The sequence below is a fragment of the Limulus polyphemus genome, unplaced genomic scaffold, assembly GCF_000517525.1.
Source record: "Limulus polyphemus unplaced genomic scaffold, Limulus_polyphemus-2.1.2 Scaffold451, whole genome shotgun sequence".
NCBI lineage: Eukaryota > Metazoa > Arthropoda > Merostomata > Xiphosura > Limulidae > Limulus > Limulus polyphemus.
Window position 1 is genome coordinate 395,273 of NW_013666061.1, and position 14,601 is coordinate 409,873.

A 14,601-nucleotide genomic window follows, 5' to 3' on the forward strand; every position below is an offset into this window, starting at 1 on the left:
GAGAATGATAAGGCAGAGAACCAGTTCAATTCACGATTTACTTTTTTTAAATGTGGTATTACAGAACAAGAATAATTCAATTCACATGATTTCTATGTTCTAGGCTACAGAATCTGAAAAACATCACCTCAGCAAAGAGAAAATTTCCAATACTACTTTTAAAAAATAAATCAATACTAGTCTTAATGTGCAAAACCCAAAGTTGAGAGTTCATTATGTCTTTAAAAATATTTGCTTTGGAATAGACAATCCTCAGGTTAAGTCCTTGTGACAGGTTCTTACCTATCATGTTTTTTTAAAAATAAGACAAAAGTTTCTGAAGGCTTACTATTTTCCTCTACCAACTCAAGAGTTAAAACATAAATGGAACACTAATTTCCACCCACCAATGGTCACAGGCAAATATATATAAAACTGTGTTATTAGATAGTCTTGTCATAAGACTATGATTTCTAAATTTGTGGATTGCTCTTGTACTTTTATCACATATCTGTTAATATACAAAATAATTCTAATATCTCTTCTAACTGAGAAAGCTGCTCACCAAATGGACTCTCCTGTGTTCATGTATCAATATCGTTTGGAAGGAACACTGGTCTTAAACTAAGTGACTACAAGTTTCTGACAAACTAACTATACAATTTTCCACAATGATTTGATAACTACAGTTTACTGTTTAGTAGCTAGTCAAATATGCATAATCTAAACAATATTGAAAATTATTTTTTAGACAGGATTTTATAAAAATTTGTAAGAAACAAAAAAATAGATATAACACTATATAATGCAATTTTAATTCACATTACATAGTTGCAGTAAGTTAAGTATGGTGAGATTTAAAAGTTTGCTTCTTTTGAAAAAGGTGAGGCTAGGTAATTAAGTATTACATTTCAAGTAGTTCAAATTCACCACCAACACACACATACACATAAAACTGAGTTGCTGTAAATAGGATACAGTGATTCAGTTAACATGGTTTGCCCACAATGTACAAGATAATGGGCTGAGTAAGTATATTAATTCACCTCACTTAGCATGAGTAAATACAATAAAACTGGAGCATCCTGGGGCTGAAGAAAAGTGTTTATGTGGCATACCTTCAGTGTACAAAGATAAACTTGTGTAATACGGTTTTCCCACCAAATTAAACTGACTCAGATATCTTACAGATTTATATAATGGTGACTCATTTTAATAACATGAACAACACTGTCACATCTTCTGATAAACTGAACATCAGTACCAGTGCAAACAGTAATATCACAACACAAGAAACCTGTAACTCAACATCTTCCTTATCCAGAAGGTGAAATAAGAACATATGGTGGAAAAGCATAACAGTTGTGAGCAAAGTGAATTTTTAGCAGAGTAAGTGGCTTAAGTAAACAGTTTGCAGGGAAAAAAATTTTTTTTTTTCAATTTCAATTCTGCAGGGTTTCGATGTGTGCATTTTACACTATTTTTTTAACACAGTGAGCTACCTGGACTCTGTTCACCATGTTGTAAGTCTGCAAATATACTGTTAACCCACTGGGCAAATTTACAAGTTTATACTACAGCAACTTGGAGTGCAGCTTCACCTCCTTGTACTAGTCAAGATAATAAGCATGAGATAACTTACACAAATTTAAGGAAAGCATGTTTACAGGAAGCAGTTCTGTGGAAAGCTTATAAAACTGAGACAACATTAAAATTGTCTAAGAATTATAAAGAATAAAAGCTAATAAAATGATATAGGACAGAGATCTGTGGTTCTGTTATGTTCATGTTGCTTCTACCATCAGAACAATGATGGCATCAACTGATCTGAAATTCACACGTTCAAAAATTTAGACTGTTTACTTGTGATTATATTTTATTTTTTATCTATCTGCTACAGAACACTAAATTGACTGGAAATTATTTGAAATAACTAGCAGTATCCAATGTCAAATGTTGACAGTTGCTGTATTCCTATGCTCTAACACTACTTCTAAAATGTAAAGTACTATAGGACATAATACAATAAGAATTGAAAAAAAACATTTTAATTCATCATTCCAAGTTTAAATCAATGGACACCAGCTAAATAATTTAATTTTCATAAGTACTGCCCTAGTTTTAATTTCTAGCAAATGATACTTCTGCACCTACAAAAACAACTGAAATAACTGGCCAAAGCTTCAGAAAATTCACAAGTATGAAATTAAGCAACACATGTAATTAAAAGAATACAATATTTTTCCATTTAAAATATATAACAATGATCATATTCAGTTCTGCAACAAATGCTAGAAGAACTTGTTAAATTTTTACAAAAAATATCAACATCATAAGAGATAAAAGGTCACTACATCTTAAAACTAGAAATAAACGGCACTATAACACATTTTTTGAAAATGATTATAATTTCTTGTGCATGTTAGTAAATTCAATTCAAAAGCCATATTAATGATGTAGCTGTTTTACACAATAATAACAATCTTTTTTTATTGAAAAAAAAGCAAAGTTTTATTTTAGGTGAATATTAGTTTTCCACAGAATTTCATTTCATAATTTTGAGAATGATCTAAAAATAATTTACTGCATGGATGTAAAAGAACTTTGGCAGCAGACCCTAACCTCAAACATACTTGTTGCAGCAATATAGAAGACAAACACGGGTAGTTTGAATTCCATTATAACCTACACTACATAAATTCCTTCAATGTCACAAGAACTTAGGATTTTGTATGCTTATATTTTGCTTAACCTGCTCTTACTATTTGTTGCTATTAGCCTATTATGAAATAGAAAGAACAATAAAATACAAGTTTCATAACCAAACAATACTGGAAGAAAAAATAACTTTTTGTTCCAAACATGTTTGCCAGACTGGTAGACCAACATCATTTGTCATCATACACCTATGAAGCTTAAAGCAATCACAGTTAAAAATACTAAGCAAAACAAAAACTAACAGGAGCATTTAGCATATTCTTAGTCTGTAAGCTTTGTTCAGTTGAAGCCAAAAGCATAGTGTAAATGTTCTTTGTTTTTGACAGAAGTATAATATTAACTTTGTGCTTGTGTTTTCATAAGGTATGAATGTGCATATTCATTATTTCTTTGTCAGAACCAGCTAGTGATGAAGTCAATACAGCCTTTTGAGTTCAAATGAAATGTTTATTTATGAACAACTAATAGTCTCAGCAGTTTATAAATTGAATCTTTGTAAAAAATTGAAGGAAACAAGTTGTTTAAGATTCTTTAACTTTCTTTCCTTATCATCAAAACTGTAAATCTGAACAAGAAAGATAAATGAAGGTCAATCTGTTATTCCACTGAATAATGCAGAGAAACAAATGAATATGCATTAAAACTGCATACTTCTCAATATATGTTCACTGTGCTGAATGAAGGATTATGAAGCCTGAAGTGACCGTTGAAAACATATATAAATGTAATGTGTGGGAAATGTTTAGTTAAAAAGTTAAATCATTATTTTCTAAAACCAGAGACTCATAAGTTAAGTATGGAAGAACTAAAGTTACAGTACATATTTCAACCACTGGAACAGTGACAGAATGTTCTCATGTTCAAAAAGTTTATAAAGTGGCTTCTGAATATTTAAGTTGAGAAGTTCAGAGGACATCTATATTTTTGTACCAATTGTCTGCTGTTGAAAAGTTTCTTTTTTTTTTAAAAAAAAAAAAAAGATACATTGCTCTCAAGATGAAAGAGTCTGGATGTTAATATTCTGAATATAGTACACTTGAAGAATTCAGAAACAAAACTTAAAAAAATCAGCATACAATCCTGTGTAGGTCTTCTCATAAAATCTACAAATATCAAAATCAGACTTATTATCTTGACTATAAGTGTTCAAAAATGGAAGTTTAAAAATAAATTTCAATTTCTCAGTAAATATTATGCTGGTCACTCTGAAGATGAAAAACAGAAGGCGATCAAAACATTGACCTTTCTACTGAGCTACTTTTGTAAATTAGTCCTCCAAGATTTTCTCTTCAAATGTCATTCTTAAGAAGGCAGTTGCTGCCCATTTCACCTTTGTTTATTCATTTTATAAAAAAAGTCACCTCTATTGCAGCATTTGTTGTACTGTTATGAAAATTTGTGAGCATTTTGATTGGTCAAAAAGGATGCATTTGGCACACTATTTAGACCGGTGACAGACCCCCCATCACCCAGATAAAAGCACTAAAGTCTTGATATGAAGAGTTAGTTATGGGGAAGGTAACTTGTAAATGCAAGCATCCTAAATTAGCTTTGTGTATACAATGCAATTACTGTGGATGTTTTTGTGATGGTTTGTTACCTATTACAAAGTTACATTGTAAACATGGGGGTAAGCAACCAATTGCACTGCAAACAAGAGGAGTAGGAAAAAGTAATGATTTTGAGGAGAATGAAATTGAATTTCAGGATTGTAGTGATGCTAATGAATATCAGGATGATGATAATGATGGTGTGATTAAATCTCCAATTTTGAGTGACTCTGAGAAAGTTCAGAATGACCTTGATGTGAGTGCTGCTCCTGTTTCTCTGAAACAGCATAGAAACCATAATCGCAAATGCTCCAATTGAAGCCATTGATGCAATTGGTATTCATGATTATTTTGGTTTAGATTACAGCTCAACTAATAACCTACCTGGCACAGAAGTATGCCTATAGGTTGGACCTCCCTTCAGAGGAAGAAATTCATCAACTAATAACCTACCTGGCACAGAAGCATGCCTATAGGCTGGACCTCCCTTCAGAGGAAGAAATTCGTCAACATGTCACTGCTTTAGTAGCTCAGCACAAGAACTATGGGTCAATTCAGACTGTTCACAGAGGTGTTTGGAACCCCTTTAGAAACATTTTGGTAAACATAGTTGCTGAATCAGATTTCACAATTACATCTATAGTGACTTTGGCAAAATTCAACATCATTCATATGAGTGAGACAAGGAAATTGCCATTTATCCAACTGATGCTAAGGTTAAGTCATTCATCTCTCAATTGAAGAGTAAGCATAAAAAGCAAAACAATATAAGAGTGCAAAGCATTAATCAAGATTAAACTATTGGTTAAGTCCCTTATCTGTGTTAACTACCAGGTTTTGTACTGTTTGGTATTTTTCTGGTAGTGCATTCAATCATTTGTAGTTTTGTCATTTGTTTTTAAAACTCAAAAGCAAATACACAGATTTATTTCTCTTGACTAGTTAAACCCTAAAAATGTCTCTTTGGATGTTTCTTCATTGACACTTTTCAAGTCATCCCCATGCTGGTACTAAAAAACTTTAGCCTGACTCATGAGGGATGTCCTTCACATATCTAGTCTAAAATGAAGGTTTACAGGACACCTATTGTTTTTCATAGGATATAAAGAATAACAAATATGCTTCAACAACACAGCTTGAAGAAAATGGTAATGATAAAAGAATGAAACTTATTAAGCCTAAGCTTTCTGGCTGTTACCAGCTTAATAAGGTTCTTATTGTTTTTCATGGTAACATAAGAATAAACAAGAGTGACTAGGGATTGAGCTAGAATCAAAAGCATTACTGAAGATGAAATGTGCAAGTCCTTAGTATTAAATTCCAGTAGTGGAATGCCTCACATAATACCATTATTCTAATGTCACACTGATAGCCAGATCAATGGCTTCAGTGAGAGGAATGTTGGTAAATAAAGATTTAACATCAAAGTCGGCCACAAAGACAGGTTTAGAAAAGTTCAAATTCATTAACACAAATAGAAAATGTAAAGCTAAACCAAAAAGTATGATTATAACACACACATTATTTTAACTATGTCCCTAAAAATTAGTGTGTACTTGAATGTCCATTCAATGAAAATTAATACATATACTGGGTGTATTATTTTGTGTTTTAGGTAAGCCACATAAAAAAATTGAATGAGATGTGCTTCAAAAAATAAAGCACATTTTTAATGTGTTCAAAGTTAAGCCAACAAACCAATTGTTTCAATTTCTTACAGCACTAAAAAGATGTTTATGTTCTAAGTTTGTTGGTTATTTCATTCTGTAGCAAAGCTTGCTGAGCTATGTGTAATACCTTACTTCAAATTAGTTGTTTGTTTGATAGTTTAAGTGTGTGTGTGTGATAAAAAAAAAAAAAATAAGTTGTTTGTTTGATAGTTTAAGTGTGTGTGTGTGTGTGTGTGTAGTAAAAAAAAAAAAGTTTAAGTTTTAGAGAATAATAGTTTAGAATAAGTTTCAGAGAAAAAGTTCAAGTCTAAAATACAGTTTTGAAACTTGAGATCTGATTCTTCATATATTCTAAAACATCTTTAAAACATTACTGCCACAGCATTTTGTTTTGGAAACTTCAGTTTTGGAAAAAACAAAGCAAAAAATAAATAACCACTGACGTTACACTCACATACACATTTATAAATGTTCAATCAAAATATTTTTAAGATGGAGAATGCACAAAAATCAGGCATCTTTATGCTGTAAAAAGCTTACAAAAAATTAATTTAAAAATGAAAGCAATTAAGAACTATCATCTTAAAAGCTTACAAAAAACTAATCTAAAAATGAAAGCAATTAAGAACTTTCATCTTAACTTAGACTTAAATGTATTGGGTTATTATAATGCCCATAATTCAAAAACTAATCATCTGAGAGCTATAATTTGTAGAACTAATGAGACAATGAGAAAGATGGCTCCAGTTTAAAATCAAATATAACCAGATTGTATTTACCATCAAATTTTCAAAGGCAACATGTCAATAATGTTTAACATCCATTTATGTCCTTTTCTTGCATTTATGAGATAATGTGATACGTAGCTGAACAATACTACTCAATTTCCAACAGTTGCACATATCTTTGACTATAAAGGTACCAGGTATCTCACAGTATAACAATGATGTTGCCAATTCCTAACCAAGTCAGGAATCAAAGACAGAGAGTAGAAAGTTTAGCTGCTCATGTACATCTCCTGGTCAGCAGTTCAAAGATCATCTGTAACCTATAGGAATACAGTCTCATGACTTTCCAGACTGTTGATTGTAGCAGTACTTGGCAACTTGATTATTGCAGAATTACTCTTGAGAATATTCTTCTCTAATAACAACAGTCTTTTGTCTAACTTCCAACATGTTGATTGTAGCAGTATCATGCACTTGGCAACTTGGTTATTGCAGAATTACTCTTGAGAATATTCTTCTCTAATAACAAGTCTTTTGTCTAACTTCCAACACAACTTTACTGTGCAATGATAGGTACCATTATGAGTTGTATTACTACCCAATCATGTTTGTTAAACTTGTTTTATTATTCTAATAAGACTCAGTATGGTCTTCGTTTTCCATTGTCAATATAATCTTAATGCTGCACCAGCGTTATTACCATTGCTTTGAAAGAGCAATTCTAACATCTAGAGACAACCTTTTATTAGCCAATTCTAAAGGAAGAATGAATGATCTATTTTTAATGCTGGTTTTATACAATTCCCAGTATGCAAATTTCATAATAAACACACACTCATGATCATTATATTTGGCAGTGGAATCACTTTTCCCATTGCCTCTGTACTTTATTTACCAAATATTATAGTTTATTGATGATCAGCTTAAGTTATGGCAATCAAAACAGGACAATTATCTTATAATAGCCTTGTGTATCATAATTATCAAAAACTTATTTGTCCACATATATATTATCAAGGAAAGTTAAAATAATTAGAAAACCATCTTAGCAAGCAACAGATAAGAAGTAGGCAGCCCTTTTAGTAGTGGCGCTTGAGTACATTAGGCCTAGGCCTTGAGTCTTAGCATTTCAACTGTCACAAGATTATCATAATCAGAAATAGTCTCAAAGTTATGATAAATAAAAAATTGTTTTTAAAATACTTTAAATTATTAGCACAATATTACACGAGGGCTTCTACATATTAATAATATGCAAGTCTTTAATACATAAGCTTTGTTCATTTGTTCAGTGTAAGCAAAAACATTCCTTTCTGACAGGAGCATCACATTCACTTCTTGTGTGCATAGACTTGTGAACTAACATAAGATAGGAATGCTGCATTCTCACTCATTTTTTGATTAAAAAAAACCTAGTAATGGAGTGAATACAGCCTTTTGAACACAAATCAGTACTTTAAGCAGTTCAAGAAATTTATCTTTGTCCCCCAAAAATTATCACATTAAGTTTATTTCTTAAAACCAGAGATTCATCAAAGTAAGAGAGAACTGCTAGGTAGTCTGTAAAGATGCAGTTTCCTATAAATAATACTGATAAACCATAAAACCTTGAAGAGTAATAGGCACCTACTGAAGAAAAAAATAATAAAATACTTTTCATTTCAGCAACAAAACTTATCATTTTAAATGGAAGATCTGATCTTTTGCTTAGCCAGTGGTTGTTGTTGAAGTGCTAGTACCCATGACAGAGAACTTAACTGAAACTTTGAGAGGATTATTCTCAGATTCATGCAGAAGATAAACATTATACATATACTTAACTAGTTTTGTTTAACAGTTTAAGTACACAATAATGCTTAGGACAAAGAAGTTTGGACTGATTAAATTCACATCCTCAAACAAAATAAAATACGAGTAACATTTGGGGCAAAATGATCAAGGCTAATAGTTATTTCCAAAAACTATCACGTAACGTCTTAGTTATAAGAATGCAAGTTTTGAAACTGACATATAATGAAGAACAGATGAGTTAATAACATTCTACCAAATTACAATATTTTACTAAAATAAAGTTTATATGTGTGAATGTATATGTATATCTTTTATCCCTAATATCTGCCAAAAGCAACAATATCTATTGATAGTCTCTTCGTTTTATCACATAGAATACAAATTGTCTGCCACATTTTCTAGATTTCATGAGCAACTTACCTTAAATTGTATATTTCTTACAATATTTCTTGTTACTGATAAAATAACAATGTGCAAATTGTTTATGACATAACATAGATATGTAAATAAACCCATATACGACTTACTGCAATGTCTTCTACACTTTCTGTTACTGATAAAATAACAATGTGCAAATTGTTTATGACATAACATAGATATGTAAATAAACCCATATACGACTTACTGCAATGTCTTCTACACTTTCTTGTTACTGATAAAATAACAATGTGCAAATTGTTTATGACATAACATAGATATGTAAATAAACCCATATACGACTTACTGCAATGTCTTCTACACTTTCTCGTTTCTTGTCTTCAGATGTTTTACGCCTCTTAGATGTTGATACTTTTGATCCATTATAATTCTTCAAAGAAATCTGTTTATCTTCTCCTATAAAGCCTCGACACTGATCAGCCCCACAGAAACATTTCTGAGCTTCTTTCCTGGTTGGGTAGTAGAAAATTACTTTCAGAAGTTCTTAAACAACACACCAAAAATTAAATATTATAACAATTAACACAAAAAAATTTAGTTTATCCAGTAATTACAAAAAATTGAAATTTTCATTATTCTCTCTGAATTACCGCAACAGTTGTTGTACACTGGAAAACTACATTTCATTCAAAAATAAAAACAATCTTTTGATTATATTTTTTTATCTTAATATATTTATGACCCAGAAAGTTAAGATAATCTAAACAGTCTACTAATGGGATAACAGCCTTTCATGATCTTTCCGTGGAACATGTATCCTGGAGATGTAACATCAAGAAATTTCTTTTTTGTCCTAGTATTTATATTTTTTGCAAATATGTGATAAAATATTATGTATCCACACTTATTCCAGAGATAGATTATCACTGGAGGTTGTGTATTCCTCATGCTAAAGTAATTCAGATTATACAACAGTAGTTCTAATAATAACAAAACTCAATGAGATTTTCAAATAAAGTTCTAGTTTGTAAGAAATAAAGAGAACCTCTTCATTTTAATAAAATGTTGAATTAGTTTTAGAATATCCTTTTTATCTTTATTTCCTCATGATTTACGTGATAGTACTAATAACTATTGCAAAGTTTTGCTTCAAAATAATTTTTTATGTATGTTTATGTTAAATCTGTCCATTTACGATGGTAACACCAAATAATTTATAAATTAATAAGGCGTTGTTTATACAACAATATAAAATGAAACACCACCTTCAAAAATGCAAGAGTTCAGTTCATCAGATTTCAGACTGAGACCAAACATACATCCTATACAAATATCCTTTTCTGAATTTGACGTCAAAAACAAAATTCAATAAAAACACCAATATTTTGTGTTATAATGATCCTCTGCTAACAATAATTAAAAGAACATTTCCATATATAAAATAACTTTTAATAGTGCATCATATTTTATTTTATTGTGTTTTCACTTTTCCATCTAACTAAACAAAATTGTAACTTACTGTTTATGACTGGAATATCTTTCAATTTCCAAGGTAGAAAGTTATAATGTTTTTTCTTTCATCTGGAGGTTTATCTCATACAGTAAATGTTATTAGTGTGTGGTTGTCTGTATAAAACTAACCTGAAACTTAACATTACACAAAAGTAGTAATGATACACACTGAATGATTAACAGAATGTATTATCATTGTTCCTATGCAGCAACAGTAGTCTGTATAATAAAATGTCATCTTGAAAGAGAATGTAGCATAAAATAAGGATCAGTATTGAGGTAAAACATTTGATTTCTTCTAGATCAAATACAAATTTAGATGATTATTATATATGTTGGCAAAATAGATCTTTTGAGAGATTGTACTTGAACTTATACTAAGTAGTTGGTTTACTACTGATTACCTATATAAATAGAGCTATGACTTTTGTTGATTAAATATGACATTGAGCATGAACAAGTTTCAGATAGATCAATAAAACACATTTTTTATTAAAATTTCCACAAATTACTATGTTCTATAATAACTGCTAATGTCAACCAGTTAGTTGAACCATCTAAATAAAGAAGTAAATTTTTAAATCAAACAAAAATCATACTTGCATCTGTGATATCATGTATATATATATATATAAACAATACCTTTGAAAAATACCAAAGAGGTAGCTGTACACCACCATAATATCTTCCTCAGAAGTGTGTCAATAAAATATTTTTAATGAATCAAAAATAATAATTGAAATTTGAATCTTATTATTGATAAACTCACCCATATCTCTGAAATTGGTAATCAAATGTCAGTTCTTCGTTGGCTTTTACTGCTCGTCTGGTAAAAAATCCTATTCTTAATTCACCATTTACTGTCCACTAGAGATAAACAAAGAATATGTTTCTAAAATACAGCACAAGTCCAAGAATAGTAGTGTATGACAAATAAACTGGAACTGACATTAAATCCTTTTAGCACAATATTATACATAAGCCAATTCATTTCTAAAATTTTATTATATTGTACAATGTTTAAATTCTTTTGTTAATAACACTGAAGATTATATAGGCTGAAAATAAATCACCTTTTACAAATCTCTATAAGACAACATTTGGAACATTAACTTTCCAGTAAATTATAACTTGTCCAGGTAAAACAGTTTTTGTCACCAAAACTAAAATGAAAAAAATACATCTATGTACTGTGTTAAAAGTTCTGGGAAACTAATCTTGTATCAGAATTACCAGCATTTTTACAAGTTTAAAAACTATTGGACCATAGAGTAACTGCTAGATAAGAGAAATAACAGTTAGGTATAAAATTAGTTTTATAAACATTAACAAAAGGATGGAATATGAATATAAACCTCTAAACCCTTTAAAGACCTAATTTATCAAACTGACAGGCTCAGTCTTTTTTCATTGTGCAAACAAGCTAATAAATCAATTTGAAAGATAATTTAACTTTAAAAAAAAATTGTTGTTTCTGTGTTATGAAATAATCATATAATTATAATATGTAATTGTATGAACTTTTAACTTCTGAAAGTTTTGAAATTTTGTTGTGAATTTTTCAAAAGGCAATAAAACATACTTCCTTTTATCTAACTCTATTTTTTTGTTTGTTATTATGTGCCTAAAAACTTGTAAGTACATCCATAAAGTTTGTTTCAATAAAATAATATACATTTTTGTATATTTGTAATCTAAACAAAACAAAATTTATGAAAATTTGCATAAACATATACAATGAAAAACTTTAAAAATAAGTAAAACGGGGACTTGGTATCATTGAACAGAAAAGTTACTTTATACATCCAGTCAATGTTAGCTTGTTTGATGTTCAACAAACATATTTATGTTTGCTTTTTCTTCAATATGTCTTTTACTCACTGAAGTAACATTGTAATATGCTGAAACTACATAAATTCTACATGATCAATAATGATTCATAATCAAATGTCATTGCTAAACCCTAAATACCCACTAACCTAAAATATCATTACCAGAATTCTTGATACAGGAAAATATCTCTGTAGCTTCCAGTTGGAATAAAGCATAAATCTTGTGTCAAAATCAAGAAAAACATCACCAGAAACCAGAAAATAATCCCCAAGCATCTTAACTGTTTAAATACTGCTCAGTCTATTGCACCAACACCAAGAATGTTAAAGTTATTCAATTATTAGAACTGTGAATTTACTAAGTGTATCTTAACAAAATTTGGGAAACATTTAATAAGCTTAACAAGTCACTTGAACACAGAAAGCCAGATTTTTAATAAAGTATTTTAACTAGATTTGTGAATTTACAAAGCCTTTAATAAGTCAGTATGAGTGAAAGCTAATTTTCAAGCTAAGAATAAAAATATTTTTTTATTTTACAGTTTCATATTTCTTTTGCATAACCTTTAGAATCTCTTAAATAAATATCAGTTTTTCTTTTGGTAAACTTAAAACTTTGTATTTTATCTGTTATTTTATATACCCTAACAATAACTGTAGTGAAATCATCAATTTACAGTGAAAAGTTGAAAAACTTGAATAATACTTTTTTCTTTCCCTTTTTTATGCATAATTTTATCAAGATTTTCAAATGACTTACCTTCACAGTTTTGACTTTTTTTTTAACCTTTCCAAATTTGTTTTCTTTGAATTTTAAAGTTTTATTGCCTGAATTTGTACCACTTGAGTAGTTTATCCATCCCTAACAAGCAATAAATCACGGCAGGAGCCCACTAGTTATTTCTCATTGCACACAAATACTGCACTCTCTGGCATAACTTTCTAGGTCTCACTTTTCTTCACTATGTATGTTGTCCAAAAAATTCATATAACTTTCAAATATGCATTTTAGAATATAAAAAATATATCCATCACATGTCCCGAAAATACCATAATATAACTGGCTTTCTAAGTAAGCTACAAATAGGTTAAACACTTTCTTAAGTACTCAAATCACCTGAATACAAACAAAAAAAAGCAAATATTTCTGCCAGAAATTGCTTTATCGTAGGAAAAGTATAGTTACTTTTTCTATTCACTATAAACATGTCCATCAGCCATGTAAAGTTGATTAGATTTCAAAATGCAAAGACTCAGAGAGATGGGAGAGGCTTTATACCTCAGAAAATCTAGAAAGTTGGAAGTTAAAATTCTTGCTTATAATTATGTATAGTTTGTGTTTATATTTGGTTCAAAACTGCAAATGCCTACTACACAAATAATAAAACTCTGGTACCACATATTTGGAGCACAAATGTGTTTTGACACAAACATAAAGATTGAAAGTTTTCAAATATTCCTTTTGAAAGTTAACAAGTTAGAACTTGATAATATGTAAATTACAATTATAAAGTACATTTTGATGTCAAGCTTATTGACATACATTGCTAATAAAGATGTTTATTTAAATTTTGAATGTAGCAATGAAATGCATGAGGACCACTTCCATACTTCAATGGTTAATTAACTGGGAGCTATTTCTAAGTACAACCTTCAAATATGGTGTTATTAGATTACTTCACAACTTATAAGCGGAGAACAATACAATTAGGAATGATTTAACATCATTTTGAATCTTAGTTACTCTCTTATGAAATGGTTTTTAGCTAGAAGGTATACCTATTTCCACAGCTGAGATATTTAACCATTTCAAGTCTTCATGGGAGGTGTGTATTAGTTCAACCAATAAAATCATAGCTCACTTCCTTTGTAAGCTTGGTATGTGTAATTCTTCATAGTTTACCAATAACAGACAAGAAGACAATTAGATAAAAAGGAGAAAACGCATAGTATGCAGATCAGGCATCTACAAATACTACACAAAATGGAAGCCAGATATTTAAAAAAGAATTATTTATAAAATTATCTAGATAACCATTAGATAATGTTTAAACTATAATTTATACACTATGAAAATGAATTAGAATTATACATATTTTTAATTGAACTCTGAATGGAGATATGTAATTTTATGCTTTGAGTGACATTATGTATCAAACACAGATCATGAAGGGATTAACGAACAATGATGAGTAAAGAACCCGAGGAAGAAAGAACCAGTACAAATAAAAAAGTTGCTAAAAATAGTACACAAAAACTGTAAAACCATGGTATGTGGTAATCAAAATGTTAAACATAAGTACTTCAAATAACATTTCATGAAAATATTTGGCTTCAATTTAGCTAACAGACAATATTCTGATGTTATTGGAAAATAAAAAATGTTAAAACAAAAAAAATATATCCATATGGAGTGTGTGTGTGTGTGTGTGTGTGTGTGTGT

General features: G+C 29.8%; 1 protein-coding gene across 2 annotated transcripts in view; it reads right to left on the bottom strand.

Annotated features, from left to right (window-relative positions):
• The window catches only part of LOC106458363 (histone-lysine N-methyltransferase SETD2-like), a 124,804-nt gene that overhangs the window by 65,419 nt on the left and 44,784 nt on the right, over positions 1–14,601 (bottom strand). For both annotated transcript variants that reach the window (XM_013917870.2, XM_022384554.1), the window contains exons 7-8: positions 11,096–11,193; positions 9,161–9,323 (exon numbers count right to left, since the gene is read on the bottom strand). In XM_013917870.2, the coding sequence (XP_013773324.2) occupies positions 9,161–9,323; positions 11,096–11,193 (261 nt within the window). The remainder of the gene's footprint in view (positions 1–9,160; positions 9,324–11,095; positions 11,194–14,601) is intronic.